At 39.4% G+C, this 13,689-nt stretch overlaps 1 protein-coding gene across 1 annotated transcript in view; it reads right to left on the reverse strand.

Moving 5' to 3' along the window:
• The window catches only part of adam10a (ADAM metallopeptidase domain 10a), a 171,164-nt gene that overhangs the window by 36,063 nt on the left and 121,412 nt on the right, over positions 1–13,689 (reverse strand). Inside the window, exons 5-8 of the mRNA XM_063065742.1 lie at positions 7,614–7,717; positions 4,056–4,217; positions 2,120–2,212; positions 678–861 (exon numbers count right to left, since the gene is read on the reverse strand). Coding sequence (XP_062921812.1) covers positions 678–861; positions 2,120–2,212; positions 4,056–4,217; positions 7,614–7,717 — 543 coding nt within the window. The remainder of the gene's footprint in view (positions 1–677; positions 862–2,119; positions 2,213–4,055; positions 4,218–7,613; positions 7,718–13,689) is intronic.

The following is a 13,689-nucleotide window of genomic DNA, read 5'->3' on the forward strand; positions in this document are numbered from 1 at the left end:
ATGTTGAAGTGACTTTTAGCAAGCAGAGGAATTGGTGGAATACAGTATGCTATAGGTTAGGCTGTATCTGTAGAGAAAGAATTAGCTAGCATTTTAGTTTGACGATCTTTCATCATTGAGGTGATACAGCAGCTCCCTTTATCTCTCTGTTAATGCTGTCTGACCTGCTGAGTAGCTGCAGCGTTCTGCTTCACATTTCCAGCAACTGTTTTATTTTTTTTTATTTTTGTGTTTTAATCCAACATTGCAAATGCTTGCTTCTGTCTGAGAGATCCATGCCACCCACAGGCATGTATACAGGATCTAAAAATTCAGAAGAGGATGTTTTCTCCACGTACAGCATTCCATTTGATGCAAGTGCTTGCTAATCACTAGCATGTCAGTTAGGAAAGCTACTGTATTTCCTGGAATCAACAACTTTAATTATTTCCCTTCAGAAGACATTTCCTTGAAAATTGAATCACAAAACACCCAAAATCTTGGCACGATACAACCTAATTTGAAATATATTTATTTTGGTCCAATCATTATTAATATGGGAAATACTCCCAAAAGGGAACCCAATAATATTAAAGTATTAGTAACTGTACACTCTGTCAAAACAGCAATGATTAATTTTGCCATTAAATTCACAGAAGCGAAATCATACGAAACAGCAAAACCTTCAAGATATGTACCTGCTGGGGCACCGACCCATGCCAGTCCCAGGACACCATCGTCAAAATCGCGATCGGTGAACACATAGGCTAAGCAATAATCGTCATGATTCTGTTCAGAGTTGAGTTCGAGGAATTTCTCCACCCCGATATTTGCAAATCTAAATGGGTTGCTTCTATCTTTTTCATCACTTGTGGTATTGATCTGAAAAGCAGCATTGTTTGTGTTAGATAACAAGCTAGAACAGCAAGAACAAATGTTTAAATATTTTACATAAATGTGAATAAATGGATTTTTCTGTACAGTAAAGCTCAATCTACATGCTCGGGTCTTTGGGGGTAGTGAACTAGCTGATTTTCTGGACTACAGGACATTATTTCAGTTATTACTCTAACGCACTTAAGTTACTTTCCTTTAATAAAAGGGATGATACACCACAGCAGAATAAATTTCCGTGCAAACCTGGTGTGTCAGAGGGTGGGAGGGAACAAGGGCCTTTGTGTGGCAAAGGAAAAGCATGAATCAGCACACAGTGAACCAGACACAGAACAACCAGGACTTCAGAACAATTGCAAAGTAGATTATTGGAGTTTGCATTGCTCAGTAACCACAAACATACTATACTTCCTTTGCTGTCAGGCCTACTGCATAATATGCATCCATACTGTTTTTCATCATCTCAATCACTTCCAGTATTTGTTCTTTTATGTCCCTAAGATTCTTGTTAACACATAAACAAAATATATAGGCAAAATAAGAACAGTTTGACCTGTTTAGCTCACTAATATCAAATGCTAGAGTCATAGGCCAGTTTTAAAATGATAACTTCCCAATGGCTAAAGTTGTAAACTTCAGACTCCAACTGATCTAAGCATAAAGACAAAACAAAAATTTCCTTCCCTCTCCCCTCTTCCGCTCTCTGGCCTTTTACCCCTTCTTGCCTGCCTATCACTTCCCCCTTCTTTCCTCTCTCCTCTCCCATCAGATTCCTTCTTCTCCAGCCCTTCACCTTTCATACCAAACCATCACCTTCCAGTTTTTTTATTCTGGCGTCTCCTCCCTGCCACAATGTCATGGTGAACAAGTATAAAGCAAATCAAAAACACCCGAACACTAATCCCTTCTACCTACATACACCATGTCTATGTCCCTCACAACCCCCTTGAACCTGTCCATTCTCACCATCAACTCCATTTGACGAGTGTAAGCAGAGCCGTGCCACAGCCTATCCTAATAAAAGTCATTTCATGTTTTGAATAACGGAATCCATCCTTCCGATTTTTGCAGTTTGGTCAATTGTATTTCCAAAAACACAAGGACAGTTTATAATGATTAATGTGGACTGTGAAATATCATTTGCATGAAGGCTCTCAGAATTCCAATGATGCAAATATTGGCCTAAAAACAGTAACTGATAGCGTTTGCTATAGAGACAGAATGAAGACTTTGAAATAATACTTACTCGCACCCTTTTCACCATGAAACTGATATTTCTGATTCCTTGAAAATCCGTTGTCTGGTAAATTGTATCAATTGCTTTAACATGACTAGAAATCTGGAATTGAAAATAAGCATGTTTATCTTTAGGTTGAACAGGGCAGCTCTCTTGCTGAAACACCTCACTTAGAACTCAACCCCCATCTACCACATGTGAAATCAATTAACCACTTTTAAGCATGGGACTAGTTTTAATGTAATTTAGTGCAAACTAATGCAAAGTAATGGCAAACTAGCTTTAATGTAATTTGTCTCAAAAGACCCTGCCTCTCTATCCCAGATCAAACTGTTGTAGATATTGCTGCAACTACCAAAGCCTAATTAGTGAAGGGACACCTCGCACTAAATGGCTGCACCCAACACTTAATGTAACTTGCAACAAAAGCTGTCACACCTAAAAACATATAAAGCTTTTCAAACTGAAATACAAAAGCTGTTTAATTATCCACGACTTCTCACTTCAGTAACTGACAGCATAAGGGGAAGAGCTGAGCCCACACCAATAACAATGGGTAGAACAGCTGCAAATTTTATTAAAGCTCAAGGATTCACTTTGCATTGTGGTTTGATATTTGCTGATTGGAATCCCAAATACTCTAGACTTTTCTGTGTTAGCTTTTAAGAATCAAAGACAAAGAGCAAATATCATACCCTACCTTAAAGAAGTGATGTTCCTTAAATGAGTTAACATAGTACTTACTACAAATGCAACCTATTGGGCTGAATTTTGGGAATAGTGGAAGATCAAATTTTAATTTGATTCCACATTGGTGGGTGGGGGGGGGGGAGTTTGCCGCTGATTCTAGAGTTGGAGAGAGTCAGAATGAAAAGCGACGCTGCAGACTGTAACATCATAACAGCGAGTTGTTTGTTGCTCTTCCCTCTCGCTGTGGAAGGACATATCTCTGTCCCTTAAGAGAGACAGAAAGAGAGAGAGAGAGACAGACAGAGACAGAGACAGAGAGAGAGAGACAGACAGACAGATAGACAGAGAGAGAGAGACAGAGAGACAGAGAACAAGCTAACCTGTAGCATGTCGAATTGTTGGGTGAACAATGGTTTGTGTTGGAATGCAGATCATGGTCTCTTTCGGGGGTTTGCCAAGGCTTAGTTGGTTGGTGGTGGGCACTGATGCTTCCTGCTGGAGCAGGTTGGGTTGGGGGAGGGGGAGGGGGGTGGGTTGATGTTTTGCTACTACTTGTGCATGGGAGGGGGGGAGGGCTTTGGGGTGCTAATGTTTTTCTGTAATTCATTCTTTGGGGTTTTTCTGTTTCATGGATGCCTATGAAGAGTAAGAATTTCAGGTTGTATACTGTATATTTTCTCTGATATTAAATGGAACCATTGGAACATTGCCTTTACACAAACAAAGGCTCCAAGATAGCTTTCTCAACACATACTGTTGGTCAAAATTAATGACTGCTTCTTTAAACACTCCCTGGATCTATTATTTAAATTTTAACACAGAATTCATCAAATGTTCATTCAACCCAACTCCAGGGCATCAAGCTGCATCAGGACATACAGAATTCAGCACACTAGAGATTACATTCACTAATAAAAAGATTGAAAAAGAAAGAGATCACATTCACTGTAATTTTCTTCTCATCTTTTACAAGGAAACATTGGTTGTGTTATTCCCCATTTCTTTTATTCTCAAATTACAGCATAAGAAAACAGCTAGTTCAACTACTTGGATTTCAGACCAGCAAACATCTAACAGCAAAACAATGGGAATCTTCATTCTACCCATTGTACTTTGCAACTCATCTCATTCAGTCCTTCACATGTACATCACTTTTGCAAGGTTACTAAATATTGAACCATTTAATAAAACAAGTTTGACCTTATTACAAGCAATCAAATGTAATGGATGAACAAGTTAGCTTGCTATTTCATACCTGTGCTATTACTGCTTCTCTTGAACCATAGTATTTAAAGAACAAATGGTCAGTTTGAATGAAGAGCTGACACGTGTTTCGCTCCTCTGAAGATGCACGACGTTTCCTCAGAATAACTGGTTCCTGTTCACTTTCGTGTTCATGATCAAAATTCACAGTCTTCTGCACAGAGGACAACCACAAAACTAATAGTTCAAAGTTCAACGTAAATTTTATTAGCAATGTACTTATATGTCACTGTATACAACTCTGAGATTCATTTTCTTGTGGGCATAATCAACAAATCTATAGAACAATAATTATAATAGGACCAATGAAAGACCACCCAACTAGAGTGTTCAACCAGAGTGCAGAAGACAACAAACTGTGTAGATCAAATATAAATAAAAGGAACATGAAATAAAGCATCTTTGAAAGTTGATAATATCACACCTCTTGTGGTGATAGAAAATTATGCCACAGATTTCCAAGTGGTATGCCAGGGATAACCAGGTTACAGTTCATGATCTCTGAGGCAGATGCCAACCAGGAATATCCAGTTTTCTTACAGAATATTATATGTCTCTCATATAAAACTGTCTAAGAATATGAATCAGAACCAGATTCAGATTGATTATCTCTGACATACACTCATGGCCACTTTATTGTGTACCGGAGTAGAACCCAGTTTAGTCTTATGCTGCTGTAAGTCCATCCACTTTTGGATTCAATGTGCTGTACATTCAGAGATGCTGTTACAACCCGCGATTAACTGAGTTACTGTTGCCTTCCCGTCAGTTTGAACCAGTCTGGCCATTCTCCTCTGACCTCTCTCATTAAAAAGGTATTTTCACCACAGAACTGTTGCTCATCCGATGCTTTTAGTTATTTTTTTAATACTATTCTCTGTAAACTCTAAACACTGTTGTATGTGAAAATCACAGGGAATCAGCAGTTTCTGAGATACTCAAACAACTCTGTCTGGCACCAATGATAATGATACAGTCAAAGACACCAAGATCACATTACTTCCCCATTTTGATGTTTGGTCTGAATGACAAATTGAACTCTTGACCACGTCTGCATGCTTTTATGCATGACTGGCAATTAGATATTTGCATTAACAAGCAAGTGTACAGGTGTCTGCCATAAAATTTACTGTCTTACAGTAGCAGCAAGACATAGAAATTTGAAAGTTTAAAAACAGAACAAAAAATTTTGCTTAACAATTATGCAGGTCTTGATTTAACAAAGTCACTTGCATAAGCAGAAGTACATAACATCGAGGACATCTACTTTGCACATGACACGAGTAATTTTTCCAACAATTGTTTACAGACAGATTATTTCACTTTTAATCACAATTCCAGTGGGTCAGAAGTTTACAAACAAAATCAAAAGAAATCAGCAAAGACCTCAGAAAAAAAAATTGCGGACCTCCACAAGTCTGGTTCATCCTTGGGAGCAATTTCCAAAATTTTTCATGTCAAATATAGTCAAATCTCTGCAGAGCAAGTTCCTTCATGAAGGTGATCCTTTAGTGTACAAGGCAATATGACAACTACTTTATCATTTAGCTTAATCACAAGAAACAGCATCTAATCTTTAGTTCACTGTAAAATAAACAAAGTTCTACTTACTCAATTTCTAAAAATTAAACTCATAGCACCAACAGAATGTAAAATGCTAAGCTCTGGCTTCAAGTCAGAAAGCTTTAGGTTCAAAGTTCAAGCAAATACTTCCAGGTAAAATAAAGAATGCACTCTTGGCAATGCTATATTTTTAAATGATATGTAAAACCAGAGACTACATTTTTGGGCACACTTACATGGAATTATTCTGAAGAAAAACAGAACGTCCTCCAGTAAACTAGTCAATAGTTATGCCTTGCTCACTATCACAAAATAAAACGATGGCTCTATTACATTGTCCTTTGTGGACCCTTAGTGTGTGTAGATTGTTGCTGCAGTAATAAAAGTGATTTCACTTCACATGTGCTTCATTGGCTATTAAGTGTTATAGGACTTAGCTCTATCAAGGGTACTAGCTTCCATAGTATCCCGGACATTGTAAAGAATGATACCATTAAGCAAGTCTTTGACTACAAGTACCTTGGGTCAAGAATGATGAGTTCGGAGAAGGACGTAAAGATATGGAAGGCGCTGGTGTGGAGGGCTATGAACGACATGAAGGAAATCTGGAAGTCAAACCTGACCAGAGGGCTTAAAAAGAGGATTTTCAGAGCAGTCAGAGTCCATTCTCACGTACAGATGCGAGACGTGGACACCCATGTCTCACATCCGTATGCGAAAGTCTCTAGATGGCTGCTATACACGAATGCTCCGGATGGCTCTTAACGTGAGTTGGCAACAGCACATGACGAACGTCGAGCTCTATAATGACCTACCGATGCTCACCACTAAAATCGAAGCGAGAAGACTGCAACTAGCAGGGCACTATCTACACCACCCCGAGCTACCTGCCAGCCTAGTCATCATATGGGAGCCCAAGCGTGGGAGGATGAACCCTGGGCGCCCTCCCAAGACTATGGTCAACACGCTCCTAGAAGACAGCGGTGCGGCTAATGTAGATGAACTGAACGCACTGATGAGGGAGAGGGAGAAGTGGAGAGTCCGTCATCGTGCCCGACGCCGGCCCCCTAGGCCTGAGCTGACGTAGTAGCAGTAATACTTAAAGGAGTGGTGTCTCAAAAAGGCGGTATCCATCATTAAGGACCCTCATCACCCAGAACATGCCCTCTTCTCATTGCTACCATCAGGAAGGAGATACAGGAGCCTGTATATTATTATTATGTATTGCACTGTACTGCTGCTACAAAATTAACAAATTTCATGACATATGCTGGTGATATTAAACCTGATTCTGATGACTAACCCTAACTCATGAATAGCACTCTAGAAAAGCAATTCAAGATCTGTAGTAATGGGATTGGACATCTCAGAACTCTGGTGTTCCTTGTCCCTTTCATGCAATCTGCATCAAAGCTCCACAAAAAAAAAATTCTAATTTGATTTAAAATTCACCATCAATAATTCAGTCAGATTTTATCACTCATCAGCCAATTTTAAAATTTTCAAACTTTGATTGGCATGCAATGTGTGCTGCTCTCTATGTCCTAAGTTTCGTTTGCCCACACTTCAATGTTCAAGCAATCTAATACATAAAAGTATTAATTTGATTGACTTGAGCTGAGTTATCTCTTTCACCGCGATATTCTTACTTTACTACTTGCAACAGACAATCCGCTGGAAGAACGAGCAGGCTGAGCAGCGTCTGTCAGATTAAATGAGCTGCTGATGTTTCAGCTTGAAACCCTGCAAGAGGGTTGAGAGTGGTGAGGTGCGATGGACAATGTAAAGAGATCACAGGTGGCAAGAGAGGATTCCAACGCAATTGTGGATTGAGAAGGGGTATAAGATGACAGGCAGGTTAAGTCCCAGGTAGGAGAGGTGGGTGGGGATGGAGTTAGAAGGTATTGGCTCCTGCATCTACACTCTAACTGAAATAAGTTGTTGCATTACTGTTGGAAACCACATGCTAGAGATTTAATCTGCTCACCTGGGCTGGGGGATCCTCAACAGCAAGCATCTGGTACTGTTTCATTCTTTCAAACACCGAACGGTCTGCACATCCTCCTTCTGGTCCATATTTGTGAGGATATCCTAGGAAGGATAAAAAGCATACTCCAGTCAATCTATAACTGCAATAAACCCCAAGAGCTCATCAACATGTCTACTATATTATCTACCATCTGTTTATTTGTAAATCAGAAGTTATGATTTTTTGGATCACTTAAAACTAAATTGCACTTATTTTGGGTCTTACTATTCCTACTACCATTTGTCATTGAACAAATTACATAATTTGACATGCCCATGAATTATACGTGAATGGCGGCTCGCTATGATTCAAGTCAAAGGTAATCACTTCACAATATTTCAAAGTTGTTTTCGTTCATTTGTCAAGTTAATATTGTTCAAAGGCTACATGGCATAAATCAATTTGAAATTAATGTAACTAATTTGAGAAAGTCACTCTACGGGGATAAAAGAAAGAATGCTGTCTCCCACAACACATCATAACCACACATGGAGAAAAGTGACTGCATGAGATAGATATTACATTGATGGCAAGAGTGTGTTTGAAAACAAGTTTAAATCTGTTCACCACTTCATGCATCAGTGAAACACATTTAGAATGACTAAAACTAACTGCCTAGAATAATGGTTTAGATTATATTGCGTTTGTTCTTTTTAACCATGATGCAAAACATTATGCACAAAGTAAATTTGTTTGTTCTTTTTCAGCCAGAAATGACAAATGACTAATATTTCATAATTATCAGCATCGCCATGACATAAGCAGCTATGGGATTAGTGTAGAAAGATACAACTGGGCGGCATGAACATGGTGCTATACAACCATGCCCATTATTGTGGCATGAACAGTCATTGGAGAGACACTGAAGTCAGTGGATATAGAGGTGTTTACTTAGCAAAAACGAACAGCAAGCAACATACTCGAGACACTATTGGGGGAAAAAAGGCTCGCCTGACCCAATATCATACGACATTTTTATATGCTAAGATCAAAGGTAACAGCAGGACAGTTCGATAGTTACAATGAATCTACAATGCTTCCTTTGAATTACATATCATCTACAAACACCTTCGTCTTCACACCCACATTCCAGACACCAAAAATGAATGTTAATTCCCACTGACTCTGGGCCTCATTCATGCATATGTAGGCTTCTGCAATCAAGTAGAGTGTTTCTTTGTTTGCAACCAACTCCCAAAATATAGCGTTGTTCAGAGCTGCGGTTTAAATTCAATCTACAATCCATGTTCCAGTCAGAAGATTGGCAACTGCTAAAATTAGTACTAGGTAAATACCATAACTCCAGATTACGGCCTAACAACCATGACTCAAACGAAGTCTGTTTTGAAGATCTGACGTGTAGTGATCAGAGTTCATTGCTCTGTGGAAATATTCCCATCTTCAGCAAACACCCAGCATTTCAGCACAATCTTAAACCTGGCATTCAAGATTAAATCCTCTCTTTGCTGTATAAATTTATTTCAACACTCGCCAAAGTCAAAAAGAATGGGCATCCTTACCAAAACACCAGCAGTGAGACAAACACTCCACTTTAAGGACATGAGTAAAATCATACAAATGTTCAAAATCGATGACAAATGGAAAACAATAGCTGATGACATGGATAAAAGTCAACAGAGTGTGGGTTAAAAGAAGACACTGTGATAAGTACTTTCAACAGCTCCATCACAGATGCCAGACTAGTAAGAGCAATAGCTTTCTTACATCATACTCCCTTTCCAAATTTGACACTTTAATCATTAATATGGTTCCTGAAAAGGTCTCGAATGCTGCATATGTATCGTCTCCCATAAACAGAAAAGAATATCAACTCTCCTATCTAATTTGATCATTAAAAAACAAACTGGAACCAGTCATGATTTGATTCTACAAGCCATCTAACTTGGATAGATATCAGAATAATAAATCTGCTTTTAAATAGAATGAGAAGTGAAGCAATGCATGTCAAATGGTAGGCAGACATTTTGAAATCAGAGTAGGATGATAGAAAAACGCATTTATACTTGCATTTGAGGGAATAGTGGTGGTGCTGTTGTTAAATTACCAGATTAATAACCCAGATGTTTGGTTAAACAATCCAGAGACTCAAATTCAAATCCAATCAGTTGTGGGGCATTAATTTAATCAACCAATTTGGAAGTTTGATGTCAGTAAAACCAAGAGAGTACAGTGGAGATTTACGAAAATGTTGCCTGGGTTTCATCTTCTAAGTTACAGAGAAAGGTTGAACAAGTTAGGTCTTTATTCTTTGAAGCATAGAAGGTTGAGGGGTGACTTGATAGGGGTGTTTAAAATTATGAGGGGGATTGATAGAATTGACGTGGGTAGGCTTTTTCCATTGAGAATGGGGGAGATTCAAACAAGAGGACATGAGTTGAGAGTTAAAGGGCAAAAGCTTAGGGGTAACATGAGGGGGAACTTCTTTACTCAGAGAGTGGTAGCTGTGTGGAATGAGCTTCCAGCAGAAGTGGTTGAGGCAGGTTCGATGTTGTCCTTTAAAGTTAAATTGGATAGATACATGGACAGGAAAGGAATGGAGGGTTATGGGCTGAGTGCAGTTCGGTGGGACTAGGTGAGAGTAAGAGTTCGGCACAGACTAGAAGGGCCGAGATGGCCTGTTTCCGTGCTGTAATTGTTATATGGTTATATGGTTAAGTTTAAAGAATTAAAACATATCTTAAAACAACCATAAAACATACCAGACTATCATAAAACCAATCTGGTCCACTGGTGCCCTTTACTGGAATAAGTATACCATCCTTGCCTGATCGACTTTATTTTACTTGAGATCCTTAAATGCTTTCCGAAATTGTCTAGCAAGCCATCCTTTTGCACTGATGCCACGCGGTTGAACTGCAAAGGTCTAGGACAGCAGCTCACTGCTACATTCTCATAGGGAATTAAGAACAAGCAATAAATACTGGCCAAGATGATGGCAACATGGCAACGTAGCAGTTAACGTAACACTAATAAAGTGCCAGTGATCATGGTCAGGGTTCAATTCCTGACACCGCATGTAAGGAGCTGGTCACAGAGAGAACGTACCATATGGGTTCTTCTGGGTGCTCCAGTTAGGGTTCGGGTTAGTGACTTGTGTGTATGCTATGTTGGTGGCTGGAAGCGTGATGACACTTGAGGGCTCCCCCAGCACATCCTTGCTGATTTGATTTGGCCCAGAACAATGCATTTCACTGTATGTTTTGATATACATGTGACAAAGTTAAACCTTAAAAATCTTTTTAATATTTAATATATAGGTAACATATTATTTCTTAGCTCAACATAAACATGCATTTTCAGATCCAAACACTAATAAAACTGTCAGTGTGGGAGTGGACTCCAGAGGCATGGTATTTCTAAATACCCCATTATAGAAAGCCAGTTCCCTAAAGAGATTAATTGCTGAAATGAGTACAGAATTTCAGACTGACCTGCATACACAGGTTTCCCCCGCCATCCGACGGTCGAGCGTTCCTATGAAACGGTTCGTAAGCCGGAAGGTCGTAAAGCGAAGAAACAATTACCATTTATTTATATGGGGAAAATTTGTGAGCGTTCGCAGACCCAAAAATAACCTACCAAATCATGCCAAATAATACATAAAACCTAAAACAACAGTAACATATAGTAAAAGCAGGAACGATATGATAAATACACAGCCTATATAAAGTAGAAATACTTCTCTACAATTATTGCCTGCACTGTTCTCCGTAGCGAAAATCTCACGCAAGCGCTCTCAGCAAAAACACTCTCTTCAGTAACCTTTGGCTGCCACATCATACCAAATAACGCATAAAAATACACAGCCTATATAAAGTAGAAATAATGTATTTACAGTGTAGTATCACTTACCGGAATTGGGAAGACAGCACAGAGCACACTGACGATGGTGTGTTAGGCTGAGTCGTCGGAGGTTGGGGTGGTGCAGTGGTCCCCACCCTCCAGGCAGCGAACCGATACCAATCTGCAAAGTGTGCAGCGGTCCAGCGGTAGCTGGGAGGCACCCAGCACATCTTTAAGAAAGAAGCCGAAATAAACAAGCTAATTAATTAGGTGCCACCCGGCATGTGAATGTCAGCCCAGATCAGAGGCGACGCAACCGGCAATCGTCTCTATTCTGGGCCGACATTTACGTGCCAGGTGGCACCTAATTAATTAGCTTGTTTATTTCGGCTTTTTTTCTTAAAGGTGTGCTGGGTGCCTCCCGGCTACCGCTGCATTCTCCACAAATCGGTATCTGTCTGCGGCCCGGGAGTTGAGGTGGTGGGGCACTGAGGTGTCGTCTGTTTCCATCAGAGCAGGAAGGTCATCTTCTTCTATGTCTGCCTGCCTCGATGTCGAAGGTCGAGGTTCGTCGTCTGCTGTGGCTGATGTGGAAGGCTTGAAAAACGACAGTATGCTTGACTGCTTAGCCTTGTGCATTTTTCTATCATACAATTCTTTGTAAGCACTCAAACCATCTTGCAAATATGCCCTAAACCGATGCACCCTTTCAAAATTAAAATCGTACTTTTCTGCAATCATTGCAGCCAAAATCTCACACAGTTGCTTCACATTCAGTTCCTGGACAACTTCACTTTCGGTCCATTCGCTACTGCATTCGGTTTTGATTGTTATCCTTTCCTCTTCCAATTGCATCAGCTCTTCATCTATCAGTTCTTGGTCATGGGATGCCAAAATCTCCTCAACATCATCTTCATCAACTTCCACAAGCCAAACTCACTTTGTCCTTGCTTCGTTCACCACAATCGAAACGCTTAATTATGTCTATTTTTACACTAAGTGTAACACCTTTACGAGCTATTTTAGGCTTTTCCGATACCTTAGAACTCATCTTGCAAACGGATGCTCACAGGCACGTGTTTAAGCAATGCCGGTGAGAATGCAGTTCCGAATCCGGGGGAGGAGCGGCTGCTCGGGATGCACGCTGCCTTTTTTCAGTGAGATTTCGTAAAGTGAATATTTGAAAAGCGGGGGACACCTGCATATCCTTTTAATGCATATAGCTAATGTGAAAAATTTATTTCCCTTATTGAAAATTTTGCCAACTTTCTTAAGCAAAGTAATGTTTTGATCTTTTAAAAATGCCGGTCAAAGGTGAAATTAACTACAATAATTGACTAATTGAACCAAATACAACTCAATACATAGGCACTTAAAGAATTAACTTGACACACAGAAGGAGATCACAGATGAACATTTTTGCGCTTATTCTCCCCTCACTCAACAATCAACAGATAGTTCTGTTTATGTATTGTTACTGGGAATGAGGAGTACTTGATGGGTAGGGCAAGAAACTAGCAGCACAAATATGGGAATTTAATGGCTTATGCTTGCCCTGAATACACAAAACGAACAATTTTAATTTATAATTGATTATTACAAAAGGTAACACTATTTCATGTAGGAAAAATAATCGATTTCTTTATGTGCATTTTTTTAATAGATACATCCTATGAAGTCCAAATATTCTCCTTGGGAGGTTTCATACCAATTTGCTTGCAAAACAAGGCAATTCTGAAAAGTGTTTAAGTTTTAAAAGCCAACAGGTGTGCAAGTGAAAACAAGTCACAGTAGTACAAATGTACTGGTAAATGAACAAAATATGCACCTAATGAAACAAAAATCTGAAGATCCAACTCCTCAGATTGAAAACAGGTCAAGGGCACTAATTTTCTTCCATACCCTTTCAGACTTATCATTCTTGTATTCAAGGTGAGAATATCTCTCTACATCAGCCTGATGAAGGGTCTCAGCCCAAAACATCTACTGTACTCTTTTCCATAGATGCTGCCTGGCCTGCTGAGTTCCTCCAGCATTGTGTGTGTGTTGCTTGGATTTCCAGCATCTGCTGATTTTTTCTTGTTTGTGGTTGCTCTACTTTAACTACTTTGATTTCACTGAGCTATATTGGTATAATTGCAATTTAATAAGGAATCATTGCAATGATCTTTTTTGTTGTATGTGAGGCGTCAATGAAAGACCTAGAAGTTATCCGTCTACAGTTAAGTTG

The sequence above is a fragment of the Mobula hypostoma genome, chromosome 13, assembly GCF_963921235.1.
Source record: "Mobula hypostoma chromosome 13, sMobHyp1.1, whole genome shotgun sequence".
NCBI classification, from domain to species: Eukaryota; Metazoa; Chordata; class Chondrichthyes; order Myliobatiformes; family Myliobatidae; genus Mobula; species Mobula hypostoma.